This window comes from Diuraphis noxia, unplaced genomic scaffold (genome assembly GCF_037042655.1).
Source record: "Diuraphis noxia isolate RWA-SAM2 unplaced genomic scaffold, SU_Dnox_SAM2 contig0002, whole genome shotgun sequence".
NCBI classification, from domain to species: domain Eukaryota; kingdom Metazoa; phylum Arthropoda; class Insecta; order Hemiptera; family Aphididae; genus Diuraphis; species Diuraphis noxia.
This window is the reverse complement of record NW_028301712.1, coordinates 39,743,695-39,761,385: the sequence shown is the minus strand read 5'-3', so window position 1 is coordinate 39,761,385 and position 17,691 is coordinate 39,743,695. Positions and strand designations below refer to the sequence as shown.

At 29.0% G+C, this 17,691-nt stretch overlaps 1 protein-coding gene and 1 long non-coding RNA gene across 2 annotated transcripts; one reads left to right on the top strand and one right to left on the bottom strand.

The window, feature by feature from the left end:
- The first annotated feature begins 1,803 nt into the window (after window positions 1–1,803).
- LOC149058441 (uncharacterized) lies at window positions 1,804–2,550 on the top strand. Its single transcript, XM_089218375.1, has one exon. It carries the CDS (start codon window positions 1,804–1,806, stop codon window positions 2,548–2,550), a length of 747 nt encoding a protein of 248 aa, XP_089074501.1.
- A 4,023-nt stretch (window positions 2,551–6,573) lies between these two features.
- On the bottom strand, window positions 6,574–17,540 carry LOC149058440 (uncharacterized). The gene is made up of 2 exons (XR_016190473.1): window positions 17,357–17,540; window positions 6,574–6,749 (listed from the first exon to the last, which is right to left on the bottom strand). It is a non-coding gene; the product is annotated as an uncharacterized LOC149058440 (long non-coding RNA).
- Between the last annotated feature and the right edge of the window lie 151 nt (window positions 17,541–17,691).

Genomic DNA, 17,691 nt, shown 5'->3' with positions numbered 1-17,691 from the left:
TTGCGTATCTGAAATACTTAGACTACGCGGTGATGCCTCGGACGAAGAAGATCATGACTGCGTCATGGAGTCTCAGGCCGATAACAACAAGGGGATTAAGCGCGTACCAGGCTCACCGTCTACAGCGGGTTTTGCTGAGACCAAAAAATCTAGGACATGCATTAATAGCAAAGACATGGTCAAAGAGCTCAGCGCACTGTTGGGATGGTCCGAGACGACCATATTGTCCGAAGTTGAAAAGAGAAAGATCTCTAAAACTATAGCCGAAGGGCTGACAAGCCGGCTACAACGAATCCGTGCAATGTTCACGGAAGTGTGCATCGAGAACTCTAGGCTCACAGGTGCGTTGGAGACCAGTGAGACTGCACGTACGTCTGACGTAATGCGCATCTTCAACACGGCCTCCGAAAAGGTAACCGAAATTAATGCGGAGAATATGATGCTTACCCGCAGAAATGAAGAGCTTGCCGCAGAACTAGAGACCCTGAGGCAGGCGCCCAGAGCGTTTGCGGACGTGGTCAAAGAACCAGTCCCAGCACCAGTTACTGTACGAAAGGCTCGGCCCACTGAGAGGCCAAATGCCAAAGCCAAGCGAGAAAACAGCAAAATTGCATTGACCAAAAGTCGAAACACTCCCACCGGGCCACGCTTTGAGCTGGTGTACGAACCCGGCAAGGTAGAGGAGGTCAGGAAGGAGGTATGGCAGCCTGTAATGAGCAAGACGAAGGTACCACGAGTAAATGTCATAAAGGGTCGCTCAAATTTAATAATAATCCCAGACGATGATGACACGTTGGAGGTTCTAAGGAAAACGGACCAGGTAAGGGAACTGGGCCCGAGACGTCCCAGAGTTATAATCTATAACGTTCAGTCAGACCTCACCGAGGCTGATCTAATGGATGGGTTATGATTCCAGAACCCAGAATTGAAAATAACCAAAGGCAGACATCAGTGCTACTACGGCACTTCATAAGACGGGACCCAAGGACAAGGACGTAGCGCATTGGGTCTTAGAAACACCGCCTAACGAATTTGATAAACTAGAAAATAAGAAGATATTCCTCGGAATGAGTCGGTGCAAGTCAAGTTGTACAAAACCTTGACAAAATGCTACAATTGCCAGAGGTTTGGCCACACAGCACTAAAATGTAGGGACGACAAACCCACATGCAAAAATTGTGCATGTGACTCGCGTGCATGTGAAAGCGTCAAGATCAAATGTGCCAATCGCAAAGGTACACACAAGGCTTCAAATAGCTCGTGCAAGGCAAGGGACCGTGTAACGAACGCTCTGTTAAGAAGGACAGACTTCGGCACGCAATGAGCCCGAATGAAAAGAAATTAAATATTGCACAAATAAATCTGAACGGTCAAATAATCGCTACTGAGCAACTTAGGGACATTTGTATCAAAGACTCCACTGACTTAGTGCTATGTCAAGAGCCACCAACACATGATGGAGGTGCAATCACAGGTTTTGAAATGTGTGCGCAGGTGGCACACCCAGACAGTCCAGGTGCGGCTGTTATAGTTACCAGTGACCGTGTACACTGTATCTGCCTGGCACAGTTTACATCAAAATACGTGGCGACGGCCTAGGTTAGCCTTGATGGCAGGGAGGAGTCCTCCATCGTCGTTGTATCGGCGTACTTCAAATACAGTAAGCCAACTACAGATTTTACGTCCATCATCAGGGGTATAGCCACGATTAACACCAAGCTAGTTATATGTGCGGATTGCAACGGCCACTCTAAAAGATGACACTGTCCGACTACGGATCAAAGGGGCAGAATCATTGATGAAATGATAGATGATCTCGGACTGGAAACGATCAACCTCCCATCTGCATTACCCACCTACATGAGGACAAACATGGGGTCTTCCAACATTGACATTACTCTTGTCACACCAAACCTGGCCACCAGGATCACTGACTGGTGCATCAGTGACAACACAGATAGTGACCACAACACCATAGGCTTTTGCATTAGCCTGACAAAAGGCAGCACAAGGTGTGTGCAAAGATCCGAGAAATACAATACAAACAAAGCCAACTGGCAGAAGTTCATAACCGAAATCATATTGAACAAACACAGGATAGAGAGCACGAGCGACTTGCACACACATGCCGAATCTCTCGTGGGCGTGTTGAGTGACGCCGCCAAAAGTTCAATGCCTACAACAAAAAGTAGAAGTCGACGCGCCACACAACCTCACTGGTGGAATGAGGAACTCACCAAGTCCAAGCGTACGCTCAATCGCGCCAGGCGTGACGGCGACAAGGAATACAGCGCACTAAGAAATAATCATGTAAAGTTAATTAGATCCGCCAAGATGAAATCATGGCGTGATTTTGGCACTAGTATAAATGTCAAAGCATGGGGTAGAGCCTTCAGCTGGGCCAAATCCGGTAAAAGGGCAAACGATATGCCATCTACTATACGCAAGAAGGACGGTACCCCAACAAGTAGCACTGTGGACACCATCGATACTTTGCTGGACGCCTTCTTACCAGGCGACGACGAAGGGTCGGAAATCTATTTCTTTTGATTTTTTACAAAAGAAAAGCCCTATAATAAAATAATATTAAATTAAAACTATTATTAACTTTATCAATTAAATTCAAATTAATAGTAAAATTAGTAATAAAAATTGTAAGATATAACCTAATTAATATTGAATTTGTTGATATTTCAGAGAATTATTTTAATTTTTAAACAATATTCGTAGATATAATCAAGATATGAAAATTTCCCATGCATGATACAATTTTCAAAATATTTTGACTGTTTTTGAGTTATTTATAAGCATAAGAAATTTTTTATTCATTTAGTTTTTAACTTAGAACTGAAAAATGCAAAAAGTAAGTTTTATTTTATTTTTTAAAATGTTTTTCAAGTTTCTTGCTTTTAATCGTATATTCATTTTTTCCAAGGATTCTGAATTCCACACAAATTATTGTTGAATAATTCTAATCATTCAACCTTATCCTTGGTATCCAATGGTTTGTTCATAAGATTTTATTTTATTATAGTGTATCAATAATTGATATCTTAAAGCACACATGTACTATGCTCATTTTTTTAACATCTTGATATTTTAATATTTGTATCCAAAAATTTGTAATCGAAAACAGAATTGATTTCATACCAGTGAAATGTACAATTTACATAGCAGACCAACAAAATTCCGTATAAATTAATAATCCGTTGAATATTCAAAAAGTGCTAGGTATGTATTTAAAATAGAATATCACTAATATTAGACAACAAAACTTCTTTTTACGTTTGCGAAAATTACAAAATTTAATTTCCAAAAATATATGCATATGTAAAATATTAGAACAATTAAAAAACTTAATTTCGTTCTGTTATGACTTCAAATGGTGCGCATTGATACAAAAAGTATAGGTTTAATATTAAATATATAATAATTTTATATTATATGGTTATTTATAACTTGTCCATTTTCTGGAATTTAGTCTGTATCTATTATTATTATTGAATTACAAGAAGATACGCCATGTCGCCTGCATGTACCAAGACCTAGTGAAAAAGTGGTATTATAAATCATTTTTCATTTAATTTTTCAGATAATCAACTATTCAACTAACAAAATAAATACAAAAGTTTTAAATTTACGGTACGATGTAAAAAGAATTCAGTTTATAAACTTTTTATAAATTGAAAGAAACATAGTATTAAAAATGTTGTACTTAATTTATTTATTATTTATCGATTTAGTTTTTAAAAGGAGTATTACGTAGCTTGAGAGCCTAATGAATCTGGTAACTTTTACACCACAAACAAATTTTAACGTAGTGGCCGCTGCAATGCTTATATTAAACTTTAAAAGACAGTGAAAACTTAATAATGTCGGCTAATATAAAATATTTTGTCTTCAAGTATTTACATTTTATGAGAAACTTAAGACAAAATAAATTTGATAAATCAAATACAATATGATGAAGCAGTTGAATAAAAATTCCTCTTGACTCAGTGAATCAATATGATAATAAAATTTACGACTTTTTTAAAATTTTATTTCATAATTATGTTTGTTATTTTACATTTTTAAGTTTTTGATTATTATAAGGATAATCACATTCTTAATGCACATAATATTATAAGCTTGTAGCTTAAAAACGCATATAACAATAGATGTTTAAAATTTTAACCAAACGTTATGTTAACATTTTTTGTACACTATAAAAATTTTCAAAATATTTTCAACTTTTTTAACTATTTTTTATTTTTTTATTTAAATTTTGATTAAAATTAGATATTCACATTGATGAATAAAACAAAAAAAAACCTAATGTAGATTTAGCTGTACAATATAGTCACGGTTTACACAAGCCGCATACGGCGCATACATTATTTTTCCACTAGCGTATTAACGAGTTTAATGTTTATTAATAATAATTTAATAATTTAATTATATACAATTAAAAACATTTAAATAGGTAATAACATATCAAACGTTTATTAGTGTAAATTATTACCATTGGAGTTGCAGTGTAATAATTTTATAGTGTATATAGGTATAACATTTTTAATTAGTGTTTGTAAAGCTGTAATTATAATAAATTAAAAAGTTATTGAATTTTTGTGTTTAACCGTTATAAAACGTTTATAAAATTTTTCATTTAAACGTTATGAAAATATAGCGGTTAACATTATGAACATTTTAAACGTTAGAAACATAGAACCATTAAATGTTTATAACATTAAAAACGAACCTCATAACGTTATAACCGAACTTTATAACCAAGGTGGATTTATATATATATATATAAATCCACCTTGTTTATAACGTTAAAAAATAACTGTGGGCCAGGAGTGGTGCCGGACCATAGAGTCAACAGTTCGATTCATAGCAAAGTGCAAAAAATAATTGTGGTTCTACGTGATCTTATCCGAAAGCGTCATCTGGTTAACAACTAAGTCCCACTCCAAGACCGCACATTATGTCTCCTATTGGAGAAGGTGGTTGTATCATGAATATAGTGATATTTTATCACAATTTTTTTGTATTTTATATTTTAATTTTTTAATCACATATAAAGTGATTTTTATTACGAATACATATTATATATTTACATATTATGATTTTTTTATTACATATAAATCCGAGCCCTAAAAAAATAATTGAAAAAGACATTGAAAAAGACCTTGCTGATGACATTTAAATGAAGAGATATAGAAAAAAATCTTTAGTTTGCTTGACTTTGATTATTTAAGACTTTACACTTATCAACTTAGAAATTCTTACATTATAATTTTATATAACTAATATAGGTATAGCCGTAGGTATAGCCGTATAGGTAAATAACATTTATGCTTGTATTTTTTACTATACATAGCAATACACATATAGACAACTTAATCTATATGAATGTTACTAGTAATAAGTTATATAGTAGGTAATATAGGTACTATAAAAAAAAAAATTAAAATTATAAAATAAGATTTTTCAAAATTTTTAATCTTAATTGTAAAACTCAATGACTATTTCCTCGGATTATCAATAAGTTTTCAAGTACCTATATCTTTTCCAATTGAACTTCTCTAATCTGATAATATAAATGTTAATCTTGAGAAGATTCTTTATACACTCACCGCTCACCAAAAAAAAAGTAATTAATTTAGAAATTAAAACATAATACAACATTTGTAGTACAATGTAATTATTATGTTTACCGCAAATCAAAAAAACTGATTGATATTGTATGAATACTTCTAAACTTATTTAGAATAAAAACTATTTATATATAAAATGAAGGAAATATAAGAAAAGAAAGCGAATAGATACCTTTTAATGAGAAAAAAGATTACGACAATGATTAGGGGGAGATACCATTTAAAACTGAAGAGAGAAGTGAAATTAGTGGACTGATAATTGAATTTAAGTTTGAAATGAAATGCAAGAATGAAACAGAAAAATGTTCCGTGGAGAATTGGAGATATTTTTGTTGCTGGTAGCTTCAGCGTAAGTTTTTGTATTCAAATTTGAATATAATCCAGGAACCGTGCAGGTTATATTTTAATTAATATAATGATTTATTTATAACAAATAATAATAATTAAAAAATGTTCTTAGCTGCTAATAATTTAATATTTAAATACAATAATACTTGTGTGGCTGGTCTTGCTAATTCAAACAATTCTGGCATCTCATATTTTTGCTAAGCCCAAAACTAATGACTTTTTAACTAAAATATTCCTTATATTTTATTTTATTAGATTTCGAAAACTCTTCCAAGTGTCTTATTAATGTAGTATTATTAGAGTCTTGAGAAGAACTTGGCACACAGGAGTTTTGATTGCATATTATGTTGAAATTGTTTTGTAGGAATTTCTTAAAATCATCAACATCATCTTCAACATTTGTTTCATTATAGTGATATGCAATGGCGTATTTGAGTCAAGACCATGGGAGAGGGAGGGAAACTAATTTTTCTTTTTTCACGTAATGACGTAAATAAATAAAAATATGAGTAATACCAGATTTAATTATTAAATATTGATTTAATATTTATATATAGCAAATATATACCAACATGAGGTTGGTAGGTAGTCAAATACTGAAATTCTCAAATAACAAATTCAATTTTCCTTTTCTTCATTTTAGAAAATTTGTCGATTATATTATCATCAACTGATATAACAATATGGCTGTGAACATGCAGCAAAGCCAAACCGGTTAAGCGATTTTGGCTTATTCTGGAACGTAACCATGTTTTCAATCTACAAAAATATATAAGTCTTATTATGTTAAGTACGATATCATTACGATTTACGATATTTATCAAACGGAAATTGTTTTAATAAAATCAATGTATTTTATAGAAAAAGTACTAGTGATGAGGGGGCGAATGCCCTCCGCCACCCTTAAATACGGCCTTGGTGATATGATCTATTGTTCAGTTCAAACTATTTCTGAATTCTAAGGAAATACAAACATTTTAAATCATTAGTTTTACATTTTAATTTTTATAAGAATAAGTTTCAAAAGTTGTATTTTTTAATTCAATGAACAAAACAAAATAAAATAAATTTCATCAATAATCAATAATCATGTCTAAATATTTAAATAATTGGTTAAAAAATGTTTGTGAGATAAGTGACTAATAACTTTGTTAATTATTTTATCTTAAAAATATAATTTTTTTTTTGGGTGGGGGGAGGCTTGAGGGTTTCATATAAATAGTTGTGAAGATCTTTTAAAATCCAATTAAAAAATTTTAAAAAGTATAACTAAAAAAACTAAGAAATGGACACAAACCCATAAAAAAATCCTATTGTTATGGGTTCCTAGTTCTTGCTCATAAAATAATAATAAGATGATTAAACATAATATAGGTGTGTTCAAATAAATTTATGTTATATATTGATTTATTTTTCAAAAAAGGTAGTTGGCCGCTTTTTGTGATTTGGAGCAATAATTAGTAAACACTAAATATATGAACCGTGATACCAAAATACAATATTATTGTGTTCAAGTGTAATATACTACCAAATGAACAATGTATAGTGGTATTACTGGTATTACTTACATGAAATAAATATATTATTTCCTAACAACTGAACTTTACTAGTTTTCATATTTTTATATAGAACTAATTTGATTTAATCTATTTTTAGTCTGAACCCAAATCCCCTAAATATTTCGTTTCTGAAGTATTTTAGAAGCTAAATAGACAATAGCTGATTCAAGAGATTTGATCTATACAACATTTGAAATCTAATAACAAAAATGGTAGGTAATCAATGTTATAATTATTAATTTATATATTCTTTTGTCATCTACGCAAAGCAAGCGGTTCACAACATTTCGGGTTATATGTCGGACCCATCAATCGAATACTAAAATGTGATCGTCCTCATGACGTCCTAAATTAGATTATATCTTCAAAGAAAATACTATTGTAGATCGTTCATTGCTTATAATACTATCTTAAATCTATTAATGTATATCGCTAAACCTAATTATTTACTACATATTATGTTAATATCGTTTTTATAAATAGCTAGAAATGTTGTACATTATACCTAAACCTAAGTTTAGTAAGTTTAGATGACTTTGTCATTTATTGTAGCCGAAGGCACCTAGGGAGGCAGCGCCTCCCAGTATTGTACCCATAACTTGAAAAATTATTTTGTAATATTAGTAAGTGGGGGATTGTCCCACCGCTAATAATTGTTGATGTAATTGTAATTTGTAATTAATAAACGATGGAAGTCAGAGGAGAAGTAATGCTAACGCGGTTCCTTCTCTGGCTCTCGATACAAAATAAAAAAAGCAGGAAAGTGGGTATCGCTCTGCTGTACATTAGAGGGTGGGGTGGACCTCTGATTACGGTAGGTTAAATTTGAAATTTTGAATGCAATGATAGGTATCATTGTATACGAAAAACGATTCTGAACGGAGACGGTTTATCTGTCTAGGATATATTACAGATTATTAAAAATGTTCAAATCTTAGATTTACATCTTATGGAAAAATGGTATACTAATTGGAGAGTCAAAGTAAACCAAGATAAATCCTTTCACACGACATTCAGTCTAAAAAAGGTTCCGTGCCCAAACGTTAATCTTTACGGAATCTAAATTACCCCTTCCCAAACAGTAAAATATCTAGGGCTTCTTTTAGACCGGCGACTTACATGGGCTCCACACATAAAATAAAAAAGGCTACAATTAAACAATCGATTACGCACACTAAGCTCATTGCTACACAGAAACACACACACTAACCTAAATGTCAAATTACTAATATATAAAGCTCTTCTAAAACCCATCTAGACCTACGGGCTCCAGCTCTGGGGTAGTGCAAAAAAATCAAATATACAAAAAATTCAAGCTTTTCAAAACATTGCCCAAAGAAAAATCACAAATGCCTCTACCAGTGTATCCAATGTTACGCTCCATAACGATCTAAGAATAACAACAGTACTTGACGAAGCAAAATGCTACTACAAAAGATTTCACACCAAACTACCTCTTCATCCTAATCCTCTTATTAAAAAACTATCTACCTTGTCCATTCCAGGTAATCCACCCAGACGGCTTAAGCGAAGATGGTGTCGGGACCTTCTGTCTCAAAATTAAAATTAGCTTAACTTAAAAATTTGTGAACACAAAATAGTTAGTGTCACCAATGGGTGGCTCTTTCCCTCAAAAAATTCATATGTAAATACCCTATGCACATTTGCTTATTGTTCTAGTTAAGAACAGATTGTAAATTTATTATAAAAATCAAAAAATCTTAGATTTAAAAAGAAAATTTTTTATGCATTTCTAGCTTAAAATAATTTGCAAATTTTCGTGCTTTTTACGTACCTATGTTGTCAAAATTTAAATGCTCGTAAAAAAAAATGTGAATATGCATTTCTTTTATTTTTCAACTGCTATTGTAAAAATATTTTAGGAGCCTTGTATTGAATTTTCAAATCTTAGATATAAAAGGAAATTTTTTTATGAATTTCTAGGATAAAACAATATACGAATTTTCGTGATTTTTACGTATGTTGTCAAAATTAAAATTTGAATGCTTGTAAAAAAAAATTGTGGCTATATATTTCTTTTATTTTTCCACTGCTATTGTAAAAATATATTATAAACCTTGTATTAAATTCTCAAATCTTAAAATTAAAAAGAAAAACTTTTATGAATTTATATCATAGATAATTTGAACATTGCCTTAATTTTTACGTATTTAGTCAAAATTTAAACTTCAAATGCTAATCAAAAAAAATTGTGCATATGTATTCTTATAATTTTTTAATCACTATAAGAATAACTTATGAGAAACTTTGTATTAAATTTTCAAATATTTTGATTGGGCCAAAAAATTTTTATCAAAAATTTCAGTTGTCTATAAATATCTCAAAAAAGTCAAAATATTTTGAAAATTAAATAATGTAAAGAAAATGCCAATCTAAATAACTGGTAAAATTTTCAAGTATCTACGACTTATATTTTTTGAATAATAACAAATATTTAAAATCGTTTCAAGATAAATCGTTATCGTTAAGCTATTTCGTAAAAATTTAAAATTCAAATGCACTTAAAATTTTTCCTATAATGATGCTTCGAAATTGCTCTATAGCTACTTGAAGGAAAACCTAGTGTTGTATTTTTAATCTTTAGTTATAAACACAAAAATTTTTAAGATTTTTACAACTTAAAAATTAGGTACTTGCAAATTTTCGCGTTTTCTACAGATTTCGTAAAAATTTGAAGTATAAACGCTCATAAAAAATAATTGTGACTTACAATTTTTTTTAGCTACAATAAGAACAACTCATAAGGAACCTTGTATTAAATTTTTTTGGTCGCCCAACATTTTTTTACCGGCACGGCACTTCAAAAAAAAATTCTCAAAAACATTGAAAATTTCAGTGGTCTATAAATAACTCAAAAAAGTCAAAAATTTAAACTGTATATAGATATCACTAACATAAACATTTGGTGAAAATTTCAAGTATTTACAGTGATTAGTTCTTAAATTACAACCATATAAAAAAATCGATTTGGTCGAAAACTGGTTTTGCGTAAAAATTCCCGGTTTTCTGTAATTTTTTTTTGTTTTTCGCGATTTTTTTGAAAACTGTTGGAAAATGTTTACTTTTGACTTGTATAATCACCAAGGATATTCAATTTTACATCGGAAACCACCCCCAAAGTTTGAAATCAAAGCATTATTTCGACTAGTTATGCTGTACACAGACACAAAAAATAAATAAACATACATCATTGTAAAATCAATACATTCATCACTTCGTTCAGAATCTAAAAAAGATGACTTTGTCAAGAAAACTTTATAAATAAAAAAAAAAATTATATAATATTACTCGTATTCTTCAGTTGTGCGAGTTTTGTTAATATTAGTTACTTATTCACAAGTCTGGGCATAAACGCGTTAAAAAGTTAAAAGTTAAGTTGATTTTAACTTTTAACTTAACTTTTTAAAATTTAATTTTCATAAACTTAATTTTTAACTTAACTTATTTTAATTGATATAAACTTAATAAATAACGAGTTACTTTTAATCAAATTCGAGTTAAGTTAATTTATAAATAATTAAATAATAAATATAATGAAGTATATAGTTGGCTATATTCTCAAACAGTTTTAGACTTTTAGTTTCCTGAAAAAGTATTCAGAGTACATTCTTAAATACCATGTTATTTTTATTTAATAATTTAAAAAAAATATATAATACTTGTCAGTTGTCTGTATTAGTGTGTTAATAAATCAAAAGATTGTATTTGTTTCGGCATTTTCAATTTTGTATTTTTTTCATACTTATTACATGATTATATTAATTCAATACCTATATATAGAAAAGCTATTGGCTATTTCCTGTGGTCAATAATATTTAGGATTTTTATTATTTATATAGATATTATATATATAAAAAAATAAAAAAAATAACTTAACTTAAGTTAATAAGTTAATTGAAAATGTTCATATAACTTTTAACTTCACTGAGTTAAAAAAAGAATTAGATTAACTATTAACTTTAAACTTTTTAAAATGTTTTCCATTAACTTAACTTAACTCAGTTAAAAATTATCATGAACTTGCCCAGGCTTGCTTATTCAATTATAATTTTTATAAGTAATTAATCTTCGTTATGGTTATAATTTGTATCATGGCATTTGTATATCTACATTTATTAAAATTATGTTACATTATACCTACCTAGAGCTTGGATGTTTATGACTTAGCATATTTTTTCGCGAACCCAGAATTATACCTGAGTATGATACAAATTCGATTCATGAAGTCTAAATTGCTAATATGTAAACTTATTCTTTTGCATATTTGTCATTTTTATATTATTATAAATTATAAATATAATATTAAATACATATTATTATCATTTTTCATTTTTCATCGTTAATTTGTTATATTTCAATAAAAAAATCATGACTAATCTTATTGAATTTATGAGTAACACACTCATACAATTTAAAGGTTAGATAGGTATTTATAAGCCAGCGGCGCAGTGCCGCAGTGGCTATGGAAACTGACAACAATGTTGAATTGAAGTTTGCACCGTTAAACTCGGAGCGGAGCGGTCGTTTTTGATTTATAAAACATTAGGTATCATCAGATCGTCAAAAATCTTTCTAATTTTGAAATATCATAAAATAATTGTTATACAGTGTAATCCTGGTACTTAAAGTACTAAACCTATGTAAGATTTGATTTGAATAGATCGGAATCTAATTAATTTTTTTTTTTTCATATTTAATAGCTGCCGTGTATTTTGTAATAAAGTAATTTTAAATACACATTTAAAAAAGTATATACTTTTTTTTGAATTAATATTAACCATTTTTTTACATAAATAAAAAAAATTAAGAAAAATTAAGTGTATTTAATATAGTTTATGGCATTTAATTGCATATTTTGACTTTTTTAAATGCATATTATAATGACATTTTGGTCATTAACATCCGAGCTCTAGTTATAAGTCTTATAGCATTTAACTGTACTCAGGATGATGATGGATAATTCACCAAGCATTCTCACTTCCGTTTTAATGTGTTTTTTGAAATTCCGATCTTATGAATTTTTATGTATACTTTAAGGTTGCACATATTATTTTAAAATAATTCTCGAGAATATTTTGGAGGGCTTGAAACCGATTTCAAAACCGGTTTCAGAAATCGGTATAAACCGTTGGCTGTAATACGATTGCACGCGGTCCTTATCAACGGTACCTTTTTAGGTGTACGATTGCGCTTGCTAAATTATTTTTGCTTCTAAGCAACGTTGCCAAATATACAGATTATAGGTGCATGGTAAATATCCGAACTTTTTAGGTAGATTAAGTGTGAATATAAAGTATCTGTTATTTTTTGTAACTATTTGTACTATTTTTAACTTTTTGTACTATTTTTGACTGATTAATTGACACGTGATGCCACGTTTATAATGTTATTAGAAATAAATACAATAACAACATATACGACAAATAACAAATTTTTTTATAATTTTTTAATAATGATAATTATTTTAAATTTTAATAATAAATCGGCAACGTCGCATCCAATTTCACGCGCAATCGTACACTTTTGAATAGTCAAAAGCATGTTCTTTGTTATTCCGGCACCGCGCGCAATCGTACTCCACCGAAACCGTTAAAAACCGAAACCGAAACAGAAATCAAAATCAAAAACGAAACCGAAAAAAATTGGATACCGGTATTGTAATCTAAAACCGAAACCGTAAAAATTTGGATACCGGTATTAAAGTCAAAACCGAAATCGAAAAAATTGAATACCGGTATTATAATCTAAAACCAAAACCGAAAAAATTGAATACCGGTATTATAATCTTAAACCAAAACCGAAAAAAATTGAATACCGGTATTATAATTTAAAACCGAAACCGCAAAAAATTTGATACCGGTATTAAATTCAAAACCGAAATCGGAAAAAGTTGGAAACCGTTATTATCACATCTCAATTTTTTTAATTTTAATATTTTAAATAATGCTTTTTTTTTAATTAACGTAAATTATTTTAAAATGTACGTAAATCGAATTGATACACCCATGGGATCATGATTAAAATATTGATAACCATTTCATTATTTGAAAAATTAATATAGTTGTTTTATTATAAATTATAATAGGTAGTAATGAATAATAAATAATATTAATTATTTATCGGCAGCACATTTGACAGACGAAGGCCCGTATATGTGTCTTTAAAAAAATTATATATTGGCTTTGGTATAAGACAATGTGGTAACTGGTAATATAAAATAGTACTTGCAATAATAATTAATTATAATAGTTGATTATTATAGGTAACAGGAACCATAATTTTTTTCTGTTATAAATAGTTAAAATTATGTTTTAATTTTTATAATTTTCAGTGTTCATAAATTTGTGTTTAACTATCCAAAAAAAAAAATTCAAGTGTGAAAATACTATATTATTGTGAATTTATAGTCTTTTTTTACTCTAGGTATATATGTATTTATTTTGTCATTAAAACAATCTAGTATTATTTCATTGTTATTCATAAAATGTATATAAAAAAAAAAATCAGAACAGGGAGAAGGTTTGCATCAGAAAAAATATAGTTTAGTGATAAATGTAGGTACTATCTTTAAAGTTTAAACCATTGAAATAATTTTGTTCTAGGTTCCTTAAAGCTTGTAATTTAAAATTTGTAGTATAAAATTAATTTTTATCGAAAATTAATAAATCTTATTAAGTATTTAACTATTTAGGTATAATAAAACTATTTATAATTATAATTTAGAGTCTGCTTTAAATCTGTTTTTAAAAATGTAGAAACCAGCATACAAAACCGAAATCAAAACCTTAATTTCCTAATATCGATATTGGAAAGTTGAAACCGAAATCGTAAAATTTCAAAACCGGTATCCAAAATCGAAACCGAAACCGAAATTTCGTAATACCAGTATTGAGAAATTGAACCGAAATCGAAAAATTTAGAAACCGGTATCCAAAATCGAAATCGAAACCGAAATTTCGTAATACCGGTATTAAAAAATTAAAACCGAAATCAAAAATTTTAGAAACCGATATCCAAAACCGAAATCAAAATTTTTTCAATAGGTTTCAAGCCCTGATATTTTGTGCTGATTAATTTCGGGTCCACACAGAGCGGTTTTTGTTTGTTTCTATAACATTTTGATTGTCCCGTCTATGTTGGGAAAAGTTGAGTTTAAATTTTGTTTTGATTTCTTGTCGTGTGTAGACCCTGCATTAGGAGTGTCCTGTGGAGATACAAATCTCTGGTTTTCAAACGAGAATCTCCCTTTTAACTTTAAACTATTTATTGGATTATCCTTTTGAAAAGTTTTATATAAGTACTAAGTACATAATTCAAAATTCCAGAATCGGATATAATATTTAGTATACTTAAAGAATAGACTATTTTAATTATTGAAAAAAAATATCCATTATCCAACTTATCGTATTATCTACCGGTAATTTTTTCTATAACAATATAAATTTTGCGTATTATAAAACGTTGAAGTTATTCAGTCGTCTGCTAAAAACCGGAGGTCACACGAATAATGGTTTTTTTTTTTGTTTTTATGCTTCCCAAGATAAAAAAAATACGACGGCCAATAAAATGATTTTTTTTCGAGACTAGGTACGTTGTAATATATTATGCGTGCGCTTTCGCAAGTATAAGGGATACGACTGCATCATTTGTAAGAAATGTCGCGTATTTAAAATAATTACGATCGAAACTTTTTCAATTATTAATTGCGATAATATTATAATTTGTAAATAGTAATAATATTACAACTCTCTGATTTAATATATATTTATGTACTACTTTAAAATAAATTAAAAACAGCTCCCTATAAATCTCACTGCAGAAAAATCTATATTATTGAATCTCCAATTTATAGTAGGTAGCTAATGGCCACTCAAAATTACTAATTTCGACTTTTTTACGCAATTCTCGAATTTCTAATATTTGATTGAATATGATACAAAACGCTTAACCATTTTAAATAAAAACTTGAAATTGTGTATAATATTATTTTATATTCCACAATTATCATCATTATTATAAATTTACATCGTCATGGTGAAAATTCTTATTATAAAATAAATAATATAATTCATATTTCATTGCAGATAAATTAATAAAATAGGTGGCTATTATGAAGAGAGAAATTAAAGCAGTTGACCCAAGAGCAAACTGGAGAGAAATAGCTGAAGACAGAATAAGATGGAGGGAAATTTATTTTACGGGATGGTCTTAAAGGCCAGAAAACTTCTCCCAAAAAAATAAATAAAAATAACCTAAGTAGCTAACCTATGATAATATTATAAATGATCATTTTATTTATTTAGAACCAAAGTAGGTACTGTTACGCAATCTAGTGGTGAGTACCATTTTAATATAATCATAATTTATTAGTTCTATAAGTGTTTATGAATGACTAAAAAGAAAATGGTGCAGAGATCTCCTAAACAACTTAAAAAAATTACGGTTAAATAAATAGTTAAAAAAAAATTTTAAAAAAAAGTCAATAGAAAGTGTCAAGTGTATTAGCCCATATTCTTATTGTGTCTTAGGGTACAGACTACAGATTGTATATTTCATATAAAAAAAAAAAGTTTTCATAGTATACTTCTCAGGAGCAGACAGCAGTGAACTAATTTTTATGAAGTTTATTACTCGGGACTTGATTTTGATTATCATGGGAATATGTCTATTTTTAGCATAGCGTGAATGATGGTTGATAATTTAAATAATATGATGTTAGCACGTCAACAGTCATCTACAATAAAAAGATATCTTTCTCTAGTTAAATCACAATTTGGTTTTGATGACAGATTTTTTTTACTTATAAAAAAGAAAATGGCTTTTTTTATAATAAAACTATTTATAATTATAATTTAAAGTCTGCTTTAAATCTGTTTTTAAAAATGTAGAAACCAGCATACAAAACCGAAATCAAAACCTTAATTTCCTAATATCGATATTGGAAAGTTGAAACCGAAATCGTAAAATTTCAAAACCAGTATCCAAAATCGAAACCAAAACCGAAACCGAAATTTCGTAATACCAGTATTGAGAAATTGAACCGAAATCGAAAAATTTAGAAACCGGTATTCAAAATCGAAACCGAAACCGAAATTTCGTAATACCGGTACCTATTGAAAAATTAAAACCGAAATCAAAAACTTTAGAAACCGATATCCAAAACCGAAACCGAAATCAAAATTTCGGTTTTTAAGTAAAGAACAATGCCATCATCATTTATGATGATAAAATATTTCTAGAAAAAACGTATTTAAGCAAATCTGAAGCAGCTTTTACTAGGTAACCTTAAATCAAAGGGAAAATTAATTCATCCTAATGAACATTTTTATAGATTAATTGTAGCCATAGAAAATTCTTTTTTAAACAATTGTAACAAGACATCATTTATTCATTTATAATTATTATTTGATTTTTAATATTCGGTAATCGGCAGTTCGATACTAGACATTTTAGATTTTAGATTTACATTTGAAAATTTAAAATGAAAGTAAGGAAGTGTTCTTTCTGGGATGTTCAAGCGTAAAAAAATCCGAAGATTTCTCTATTTAAAGTTCCAAAGAACAATTCTTTGGCATGGAATTTGGCGATCAAAAAGTATATTTGCAAATACTCTGTTATGCAATTTGTACGTGCTGATCATTTTCTTCCGGAAGATATGGTGTCTACATACTCAATCTCACCGGATGTTGCTATTGTTAGAGTTAACATTTTTACATTGTTAATGATTTGTTATAAAATATTTACTTTTCTATAATCTACAGGAAATTGGAAATTGTTTGAACTCACTTTGGAAAATTTCTTTTCAGAATATGGACCAATTCAGTTTCCATGTCAAGACCATAATAAAAGTGATGCACTAATGTCTATTATATATTTATATCGTATTACATTATTACGAGAATGCATCAGTACACACTTATAATAAACAAAAATAAAAATAAAAAAATAATGCGAAAAAAAAAATTTCCAAAGCTTGTTTGTACCTAAAAACTATCAAAATATCAAATTTATATTTAAAATATTGCCAAGTTGTTATTATATTATATTATGCATAGTCATCATTAAAACTGAATAATAGATGGCACTGTTTTCCTAAAACTCACTATACTCCGTACCAAATA

What these genes read in the sequence shown, in the direction of transcription:
- LOC149058441 (XM_089218375.1), top strand. Translation starts at nt 1,804, where the DNA reads ATGATAGATGATCTCGGACTGGAAACGATCAACCTCCCATCTGCATTA.